This window comes from Bombyx mori, chromosome 16 (assembly GCF_030269925.1).
Source record: "Bombyx mori chromosome 16, ASM3026992v2".
NCBI lineage: Eukaryota > Metazoa > Arthropoda > Insecta > Lepidoptera > Bombycidae > Bombyx > Bombyx mori.
Window position 1 is genome coordinate 11,565,587 of NC_085122.1, and position 11,026 is coordinate 11,576,612.

The 11,026-nt window shown below is 35.5% G+C and overlaps 2 protein-coding genes across 2 annotated transcripts; both read left to right on the top strand.

Moving 5' to 3' along the window:
• Window positions 1–1,487: 1,487 nt before the first annotated feature.
• Window positions 1,488–2,889, top strand: LOC134200355 (zinc finger SWIM domain-containing protein 7-like). The gene is made up of 3 exons (XM_062673128.1): window positions 1,488–1,732; window positions 1,953–2,179; window positions 2,534–2,889. The coding sequence occupies exons 1-3, from the start codon at window positions 1,642–1,644 to the stop codon at window positions 2,663–2,665; spliced, it is 450 nt and encodes a 149-aa protein (XP_062529112.1). The 5' UTR covers window positions 1,488–1,641; the 3' UTR covers window positions 2,666–2,889.
• On the top strand, window positions 2,609–9,685 carry LOC101745317 (cell cycle checkpoint protein RAD1). Its single transcript, XM_038016460.2, has 6 exons — window positions 2,609–2,750; window positions 3,642–3,779; window positions 4,582–4,685; window positions 5,333–5,564; window positions 6,732–6,863; window positions 9,511–9,685. Exons 1-6 carry the CDS (start codon window positions 2,658–2,660, stop codon window positions 9,622–9,624), a joined length of 813 nt encoding a protein of 270 aa, XP_037872388.1. The 5' UTR covers window positions 2,609–2,657; the 3' UTR covers window positions 9,625–9,685.
• Window positions 9,686–11,026: the final 1,341 nt, after the last annotated feature.

Here is an 11,026-nt window from a genome sequence, read left to right on the forward strand (position 1 = left end):
ACTAATCAACTAAAAGATCTTTCAAAATAAAATATATTTAATGAAACAGGCTTATTAATATTTAAGGTGTCTTTTTTTTATGTCTCAATCAGTTTTTTTAATTCTTTTACATGTCAATTTCCTTCGTCCCTCTTTTTTTGTACAGAGGGTAAAAATGTAAGGAGGATCTTATGGGACAAGTTGAAAAAGTGTCCACTTGTAAACAGTAAGTAATTGTTGGAAGACTCACCAAAATAGCGCTATTGTAGGAAATGGAAATTATATGAAAAGCAGTTTTACACAGAGTGCTGGATTGAAGTATATAATATTTTTCGTGATTTGTGTGGTTAAAAAATATGCAGTGTTTAAAATCTTAACTGTTTACGTAGGTCGTGTTTATTTCCTTCTTAATGTAGCATCTTACTCTAATATTTTATCGTGCTGTTTTTGTCACTTGCTACTATAGCGCCATCTTAACTGGGTTCCTTTCAGCGGACACTTTTTAATACACTGAAAAGGTCCTTTCTTCTTCTAGCCTCCATATTTTTTTGACAATCACCTGTATGTATGCCTTTTCTTTTTCGAATTGTTTGAGATGATACTATCATCTCATTTTTACCATCGCAGCGTCTGCCACCGGGGTAGAGTTCATCCATACTACCTGGAGCCACTGCGGTCGTGTACAGTACGTTTCCAGGGATCTTTTTTGCTACCTACCATCCGTCTTTAGAATGAGCTCCCCTTCACGGTGTTTCCCGAGCGCTATAATATGTTCTTCTTCAAACAAGGCTTGTGGAGACAGGAGGTAGGTAGAATTTTTATTATTATTTTGGAACCCTTGTAGGCCGATGAGCATGATGCCTACCCGATGGTAAATGGTTACCGTCGCCCATGGACTTCAGCAATGCTAGAGGCAAATATAAAATAGCATCGCGAGAAGCTTATTGCCATATTTAAAAAAAACATAATATTTGATTTGTGTTAGACTAGACTTTAATAAATTACCTTTAGACTCTTTGGCGGGAACACGAGGAGTGAAGTTGTGTGATTAGTTTTATTTTGTCTATTTAATGTTTCTTCAGGTTTAAATGTGTAATAACGGTGGTTTATTAACTGTTTAATATCTGTGAAAGTGCACAAATGTAGGAAAATGAAACAAAGTCGTAAAGCCGTAAGCCGTAACGCCAGACGTAACTTCTCGGGATCCTCCAAAAAATATCAGTAAATGACCATCATTCTACTGAGATTATATTTCATCCCATATCATCATATCTCACTTCATTTCGTTATCATATCATTTCCTTTCATTTCATTTCATGCCATGTTTCATATTAATCAACTTCATTTCATTAATTTTTTGTTAATAAGTTTTTGTTAATAATAAACGATAAATTATTAAAATTTCATTAATAATATCATTTTTTTTATTAAAATTAAAATAAAACTTGACCTAAGGGTCTTAGTTACCAGGTCATAAAATCCCATAAAAAAAAAACATAGGTTTGTCAACTTTTGTATGACAGGTTCATAAAAACTTTAAACTTATTTGGTTAAACTGAGAAGTGTATGTAAATTAAATTAAGCCTCGACCCATCTCCTAGAATTGAGAAATCCATGTAAATTAATGTAAATCTGGTGATTATATTAGCTTTGATTATTATTATGAGGATTTCTGAATCTAAAATACCAGTTATCGCGGAAAGTATTTTGAAACAAATTGAAGCCCGCGTAAAAAATACAAATTCAAATCAACGTAGGTTCGAATCATATTTATTTAAATGATTTAAACTAACAAGAGAAATCGTCCTCAAACTTTAAATTGACATTTCCAAAGCGAAAGTTTTAACTTGTAACTACGAAATTATCAAAGTTAATTAATTGATTAATGTAGTTAAGACATTACACAGTATTATGAAAAAATAAGAACAGCTTATAAGTCTAAAGATTACATTTAACGGTATTTATATTTACAGTTTCAGATGAAGATTTGTTAGCTTTACATTCCATATTCGGTGTAACTTTGCAAAGGTCGCTGGAAATATTAGAAAAGCACCCAAAGTTTATAATTTACACGAATCCAAAAGGCCGAACATTGATCGAAGTTCAAGGGGACAACGGCCGCTGCTATAGAGTGTTCCCGAAAATAAACTTCTGTCCGTGTCTTGCTTTCAAAAACCTTGTTATTGAACGGAAAACTGAGGTTAGTAATGATTCAACACTTCCTGAAGACAAAGGAAATTGTTCGAGACAGCCACAATCTATCATAAATACTGCATACTCAATTGAAGACAGATCCAACTTTAAATTTTCAATTTGATTAAAACTTTTCAAACGTTCCAATTTTGTTTAAAAAATTTCTAGTTTTATTAACAAAACCATTTAATTTTCATAATAATTTAACCAAAACAAAACATGTAAGTTGATTTAATGGTATTCTTTGAGAATACATACATTTCATTGAGAGACTTCTTTAAAGTTAATTAAATATAAATAAAGGTGAAACAAAAACAGTAAAATGGTCTTGTTCTGAATAATATATTTATTTATTTATCAGGTCACATGTAAACACGTTTTGGCAGCTAGACTGGCCCAAATATTAGAGCGGACCAGCCCACATTCAGTTACACATGATCAATACCTGATGTTATTGAAGTCCATGTTTGACCTGACAGAAGAAAATGGCTGAAGATTCATCTCAATACCATTTCACGGCTAGCATGGACTCCGGAAAGACTCTGTGTAGTTTATTAAAAGCAATACAGTTTCAAGAGGTAGTCTATGATGTGAATACTGAGTTATTTTTCTTAGTACATTTGAAATGCATTTAAATTCACTCAGAAGTATTTTTGTTATATGTCTCCCAATTAATTAATAGAAAATAAATTTGAAATTTTTATTTAAAAAATTTAATATTATATTTTTTTTTTATTGCATAGATGCGTGGATGATCTCACAGCCCACCTGGTGTTAAGTGGTCACTGGAGCCCATAGACATATACAACGTAAATGCGCCACCCACCTTGAGATATAAGTTCTAAGGTCTCAAGTATAGTTACAGCGGCTGTCCCACCCTTTAAACTGACACGCATTACTGTTTCACTGCAGAAATAGGTAGGGTGGTGGACCCTACCACTACCCGCGTGGACTCACAAGAGGTCCTACCACCAGTAAAAGTAAAGTCAAGGGGGGAAAGGCTGTATGGTTTAGGCAACATTTCGGTTACTATTTATTTTTGGAATTTAAAGTGCGTTTTATTTAGCAGTGGCATCAACAGCTTGTTGCTTTTAATTGAACTTCAATTAAGTTGACTCCATTCAAATAGATGAAGATGTTTCTTGGTCATGATATTTTTTCTAAATTTTAAACTTTACATGGCTTGCCTGTAAAGTTGCAAATATGTCGCTTAAACCAAATAGCTTTTCACCTGTCGAAATGTTTATTAAAACCAATAATGTAGTATGTATGGTACATCTTTTTGGTACAATGCTGTAATTATTATCGGTTTTACAGTATCAGTTGGATTTGATATAAGTATTATTATGAACTTCTAAAATACAAGCAAGCAAAATATAGTCATGAATCTCCAATTAATTGTTTAAATAGTTACTCGCATTTATTTAAATGGGTGGTAAGTATTAAATTATCAATGCCTTTTATTTCAGTCAGCAGTGTTCTGTGCTCTACCTGAAGGTTTGAAGTTAACAGTGGAGGAAGGCAAGTGTGTTCAAGCCTCAGCTTATATACCGGCTGACAACTTCACAGAATACCATGTTAGGGATGATGTAGATGTCATATTTAAGGTTGGAATACACAAATATAAAATATATTAGCTGTCCACAATCCTCGAATTCAAACTTAAATCATTCATTTTAAATTCAATATATATTAACTTAACAAGACATACTTCTTGATTATCAATTATAGCTGTTTTTTAGTGTTCTTATAAAAATTATAGGTTCACCTTGATTGAAATACTATAATGATAATTTTCAATGCACCTCAAAACGATGCCTCCAATGAACACTACGCTAACTCCTAATTCGTAGATTTACAGGAGGAGCGTTTAAATGAAAAAAGTTGATTCTGAATGATGAAAAATCTTTATTATTGCAGATATATTTATGTTTTTTTTGTGTAACTAGCTGATTTAGTCTTGCTTCGAACCCCATCAATAATGATTAATTGTAATACTTTTATCATAGTGAAGCGATTTGCAAGAAAAACGAAAAATTCAAAATTTTGAGTTAGAGTAGTGTTCATTGGAGGCATCGAAAATTACAAATAAAAAAATACAAAATTAACAAATCTGGTACAGACTCAATCTGATCCTGTCATCTGTTAGATAATTAGCAACTTTACAGTATACATTACTGCACAAATAAACTTTGATAAATTAGTTAAGCCTATGTACAAATAATTGAATATCTACTTGTACTTTTGTAACTCCTCATAATTCCTATCTAAGTTTATCAAAATAAGACCCACCATTTCAAAGGAGAATGGAAGAGTCAAAATTCAAACCAAGTCATTCATGAATCTTATTTGATGTATGCTGTGTGTCTCTATGTATGTTCAGTATAAACATTTTTTTGTATGTTTCAGATCAGCTTAGCAGTTTTAGCAGAATGCTTAAACATATTTGGCTCGGGTGAAGAGGCCAGCTTGAAAATGTATTACAAATGTGAAGGATCCCCGCTGTTACTTGTGTAAGTTTATACATCAGGATAATCTCCTTTGACGAGCTTACATGGAAGCTGACAACACCAAATTCCTGGTGTGCTCAGCAACTAAAAAAGAGTTCTTAAATGCAGAAAAGGTACAGTCTGTTTGTATCTACATTAGCAACTTGGGTGCAATAAGGATGAGCTAAAGTATCTCCGCAATATCTATTGAGAGGATTTTACATCGTCATAGCCTCTTAATAAAAAAATATTATTACTATTGCCGGTAAGAGTAACGCCATCTATTATCAAATATCAAAAACACATATAAAGTGACTAATATTATCGGGAATGTTCTCGATAATGGTAGACTTGTTTTGTCGACCATAAAAGCGTTGCAGAGATAAAATGAAGGCTCGGCGAGTCAATTGACCCATAGACACAGCCCATTGAGTTTCTCGCCGGATCTTCTCAGTGAGTCGCGCTTCCGATCCGGTGGTAGATTCTGCGAAGCACTGCTCTTGCTAGGGTTAGTGTTAGCTAGTCTTCAGGTTAGAGCCCCGTGAGCTCACCTACCCTTTCGACGAATCTAATATGACCCCTCTAGGTCATTAGATTTAGAATAGGTAGAAAAAAAAGCAATGGTTGTCATGTACTAAAAATCAGGAGCTATAAAAACACTCTCGTATCAGCTTACAGCCTCAGTCGTTTCGTAACGTCATGACGGACTGCGAGATATGGAGCCAGACCCCAGATTCGATGCTGGAGCTTCGCAGTCCCGAGGAGACGGACGTGGCGAAGCTCGTGGTCCGCGCCGGAGCCCTACTCGCAGTACTGGGGGACGTCGAGAGGAGTGCCGATGTCTTGGAGTTGAGGTTGCAGCCTGAACCGCCACACTTCACCATCGTTACGTACGGAATGCAGGTTAGCCTTTTCACTGATATTGATATTTCTCTGAAAAATAATCTTTTTTTTATTTTTTTTATTGCCCTTGTAGGCAGACGAGCATACGGCCCACCTGATGGTGAGTGGTTACCGTCGCCCATGGACTTCAGCAATGCCAAGGGCAGAGCCTAGCCGCTGCCTACCTAAGAATAAAATGAAGTTTTCTCATCAAAGTATCTGTTGTACAATAACATCTTCTTGAATGACCTTAATGATAATTCCTTTTGATACTATATAAACTATTATATGTATGAATGTGTGTATGTATATGTAAATTTTCATTGCACCTACAACTGTTTACTCTGCACTACCTTTGGTTGAATGTTAGAGAATGCCTTAGGCATTAAGGTCCGCCAATGTAATTCTTACCTGAAGTGCAATAAATAAATAATGAAGGTTCTTTCTTCTCCGTCAGTATCACTCTTAACAGAATGGTCGTGGTCATCAAAGTCGAAATCAAAATTATTAATGTATGATACTGTTACGTTCTGAGGCTCGGAATAGACAAAACTTTCACCGAAGTACAAATTAAAATACTATTCAACACTTAGAACATTCAAAACACATTTCACAAATCGCAATTCGTTTCTTCCGCTTCGCTTCAGGTGATACGCTCGCTGTTTCGCTTCGAGTAGTTCCGATTACTGACTGCCTTCATGTCATCTTTGCAACGCTTTTATAGTCAACACGACAAGTCTGCAATTATCGAGAACATTCCCGATAGTACTAGTCGTTTCGATGTGTGCTTCCACCCTCAGACACAGCCCATTGAGTTTCTCGCCGGATCTTCTCAGTGGGTCGCGTTTCCGATCCGGTGGTAGATTCTGCGAAGCACGGCTCTCGCTAGGATTCGTGATAGCAACGTCGTCAGGTTTGAGCCCCGTGAGCTCACCTACTAGTTAAGGTTCCGCTGAAATAGCCCCTCAAGGCTATCAGCTTAGGTAGAAAAAAAACTGCTCTTTGATAATAGATGGCGCTACACTTCTCGAACGTTCTCGGTATTACTAGCTTTTTTGACATCAATTTCGGCTAATTAGCGATAGATGGCGTTACTCTTACCGGCGTAACCGTATCAACATATATTACTTCAAACTTTAACAGGGTTTAACAATTAAATTTATTAGTATTTTTTCTTTTATTGTACAGGATCGATCCTGTATCGAAGTGCCTGAGTGCTCGGACACACTGCAGAGCTTCAGCTGTGAACGAGAACTGACCCTCAAATATCAACTCCACCACCTCAGGCTCTGCATGAAAGCTCTAGCTATTTCAAATAAGGTACAAATCTCAAACTATAACTACTATTACTATTGTTACTATACTACTACTACAAACTAATGTAACTATACTTGAGACCTTAGAACTTATATCTCAAGGTGGGAGGCGCATTTACGTTGTAGATGTCTATGGACTCCAGTAACCACTTAGCAACGGGTGGGCTGTGAGCTAGTCCAGCCGTCTAAGCAACAACAAAAAAAACGAACCCTCTGTGAGCTAATCTACTCTATAGTTAAATTGATTTTCATGTGATTTTTAGCAGAAACCACATTCAGTATATTTATAACACATTTAGTCTAAGATCCCGCTGCAGGATTGGTGCGTTCATCGATTTTTTGCTTAAAACCAAATTTTTATGTTTATTTATAATTAGGAGAATATATATTTACTAGGGTGCCTATCAAAATTTGGCCGCCATTATTTTTAATTAAATTATTTTTAATTGATTTTTGGTAAAAAGTTTCGTTTATTTATTTTTTAAATAAAATAACGTCTACATCACGGTAATTTATATGAAGGTTCTAAAAAATCACGGTTGCCGTTGCGCACCTGGCCGCACCTCTTCGCAGCCAGGTGTAAACAGGTATGATTTCGATACATTTATACGTTCATAACGTATATTTATTAATTATATGTCAAATTGAAGCTAATTTTTTTCTATTAATTATCATATATGGTTGCTTAATTAAATCTGGCCGCAAATAAGGGTTACTGGCTGTTAAAGATGATAAATATTTAAGGTAGAGTGAAAGAGAGTTAGCGCGTAACATCATTTGTTAGACGAGGATAGCGATTGCCGGCTGTGCGACGCTTTTAAGCCATTACGCATGCGTCGATTGTTAGTGTTCTCAACCACCGGGGAGTAATAGAGACGACTTATAATAAATACTCCAAAAAATATGTATTTTTTCTCAAAATGACAAATTTAAAAATTACTAGATTTTATTCAAGTATTTAATCGTCTGCTACTTACATATTAATTTAATATTTAAGCAAATTAAAATTTTAAAAATTATACTATATTTCCGCAACTTTTATGCGTAATGGCTTAAAAGGTTGCCAAATTTTGATAGGCACCCTAGTAAATATATATTCTGCTAATTATAAATAAACATAAAAAATTGGTTTTAAGCAAAAAATCGATGAACGCACTAATCCTGCAGCGGGATCTCGTACTAATTGTCTTTTTATTGAGAGAAGGAACATGAAAGGGATAACTCAAACTAGCTTTAGTTATAACTCATCAATCAATTAATAAATCTCTTAGTTTTTGTTTCATATGAGTCACAATTAAATGTCTATTATTATGACAATATAAATAGCTTGAACGTTGTAGAATTCGAAAACTGAGTTTACTTTTTAATATGTTTTGTTAGCTTCATACGTATGTTATTAGTATGTATGTTAGTTAGAAAAAATGATTTTATTGTAAAAAAAAGTGTGCGTTGCATGGTATCAGTAATTAAATATTTTTTCTTTTCTATTTTTAATTCAAATTTATTAAAGTTTATTTCCTATTTTATTATTGGATTTTCTATAAAAGCGTATTTTTTTTTATTTTGTTTTGAATTATTATTTTTTATAGTATCACCTGAATTAAGTACATTCAGAATTTTTTTGTAGTTACATGACCTGGCAATGAATTCGTACTATAGTAGAATTACTTTGTCCGTGCAGTTTGGGTCATAAATAATCGGAGCGGTGAAGCGAGTGTTTCGCTCTCTCTTCCACTCACGAGCCTTATGGACGGGCATAGTGATGCGCATTATTGTTGTCGATAAGCGATATCGATAGTGTATTTAGTTTTGTCTTTTTGTGGGTTAGTGATAAAAATGAGAGAAAAAATCGCTTACCGAACACCACATATCGCCGCAGCAAGTTAACGAGAACGACAGAAATTAACACTTTGTAACTTTTCGGAATCTATTCTCACTTCAGTGAAATTTTTTAACACATTGTTGATAATAACACGTGCTTGCTGGTATATTTTTGCCAACAAGCACAATATTTGAATAAATTCTGCCGTTTTGGTACAAAACAATGGAGTAGCCATTGTGTCACTAAAGAAATTCAGAGAGCGAATGCACAAAATCTCATTTCTCTTCAACATATGTACTATAATTTGCAGGTAGGTACAACAAATGACTCATAACATAACAATGCCATTTAATTCATTCATTCTCACGGATCGCTTAAAACTTTTGGGCCTGCGAAGGGACTTCGGTTCCCTCTGTATTTTGTACCGTATGTTTCATGGAGAGTGCTCTAAGGAATTGTTTGAGATGATACCATCATATCATTTTTACCACCGCACCGCCCGTCAGCGGAGTAGAGTTCATCCATACTACTTGGAGCCACTGCGAACATCCACAGTACTCTTCCAGAGATCTTTTTTTACCACGTACCATTCGGCTTTGGTATGAGCTCCCCTCCACGGTGTTTTCCAAGCGCTATGACATATCCTTTTTCAAACGAGGCTTTTGGAGAGTACTTAACGGCTCAAACTGCAGTGTTATTCTAACACTGGATCACAGAATCTACCACCGGATCGGATACGCGATCCTCAGAAGATCCGGCGAGAAACTCAGTGGGTTAATGCGTGTCAAAGTTCACACAGCAACAGTAAAAAATACTTTTAACCTTACAGGTCGTATTAAGATGCAGCTCCACGGGCCTGTTATTGCTTCAGCTGAAGTTAGAAAGGGACGACAACAAACACATGTTCTCTGAATTCTATATAGTGCCTCTACTTGACGACTGATGTGAATTATATTGAAAAGGAAACTCCTGTTATTTTGTTAATAAAGAATATTTAATATTTTCATGTTGTTTTTCTTTTTTTATTTACGCAAAGCCGGCTGTAAAGAACATGTCATTAGTAATGTTAAGTTATTATCTATGAAAAAGAGGTCATTAGTATGTGCTTTTAGGTACCTCAAGCACCAGTCATCGTTCGCTTCGCATCGCTTCTTCTCAGTGAGTCGCGCTTCGGATCCGATGGTAGATTCAGCGAAGCACTGCTCTTGCGAGGGTTAGTGCTAGCAACTTTTTTTTATTTATTGCCCTTGTAGGCAGACGAGCATACGGTCCACCTGATGGTGAGTGGTTACCGTCGCCCATGGACTTCAGCAATGCCAGGGGCAGAGCCAAGCCGTTGCCTACCGTTGAATCGTCAGGTTAGAGCCCCGTGAGCTCTCGTGCTAGTTCAGTGAATCTAGTATAACCCCTTGAGGTTACTAGAATACTCTTCCCTTCGTCGTAAACCCCAAAGTTATTAGAATACATTATTTCTTGCTCGAACCCTACGCTGAGCCCTTAAAGTTCCCCTGAGAAGACGACCACTGAGTGTTTCCCTCCTCCGACATGTACTAATTTTATGTATGTGAAAGTTTTCATGTTCATTTAATGCAAAAATGGCTTAATGAATTTAAATAAAATATCGAACAAAGACAGTTCATAAAATTGTATTAAGACAGAACTTTTATCATCGTAAATAACATTACCGAGCCAACGCCGGATATGTCCCTATGTCCTTAATCTAAATAGTGTTATTTAATTTGTTTAATGACGAACGAGCTTACGGCTCATTTTGTAGTAAATGATTATTGGAGTTCATAGACATGCGATTTCGTGTGTGGTTCATTGGTTCCGTATCAATAACCTATTATTGAATAGTAAGAAACTAAATGTATTAAATTTACTTTAAAATGTATTAAACCATCTTTAAATGTGAGACAAGTCGATAGTGATATATATTGGATATGGTATAACAGTGGACTCCAAACTGCAGTGGGGACCTCATATTCATAAATTGGCGAGTAAGCTCAGCTCTGCAGCATACGCAGTAAAAATTTGCAGATTTGATTTGATTTGACATCCCCACGTGAAATTGCCTCCCACCTTGAAACATGAGGTTGAAATCACAATTGTGATTTTTACACATTCTGTTTACCTTCGACAAAATCGGCCCTGTGTACCTATTTAGTGCGAGTTTTTTTATGGTGGTGGAACGTTTGCCTACGTTTGCCGCTAGGGGCGCTGTTCCAACTCCATACAAACTTATAGCGTAAAAGTTTGTTAGAAACGTTAACGTTAAAAAAACTCACTAATTACACGATTTTGACTAATATAACGGTAAAGCAACGAAGTTATCATTTTAATGG

Bases quoted from the DNA above. Each gene is read 5' to 3' on its own strand.
- LOC101745317 (XM_038016460.2), top strand. From the start codon at position 2,658: ATGGCTGAAGATTCATCTCAATACCATTTCACGGCTAGCATGGACTCC. The intron at 3,780-4,581 runs GTTGGAATACAC...TGTATGTTTCAG, and splicing joins ATGTAGATGTCATATTTAAG to ATCAGCTTAGCAGTTTTAGC. The intron at 4,686-5,332 runs GTAAGTTTATAC...CTCTCGTATCAG, and splicing joins GGATCCCCGCTGTTACTTGT to CTTACAGCCTCAGTCGTTTC.
- LOC134200355 (XM_062673128.1), top strand. From the start codon at position 1,642: ATGAGGATTTCTGAATCTAAAATACCAGTTATCGCGGAAAGTATTTTG. The intron at 1,733-1,952 runs GTAGGTTCGAAT...TTATATTTACAG, and splicing joins AAATACAAATTCAAATCAAC to TTTCAGATGAAGATTTGTTA. The intron at 2,180-2,533 runs GTTAGTAATGAT...TTTATTTATCAG, and splicing joins TTATTGAACGGAAAACTGAG to GTCACATGTAAACACGTTTT.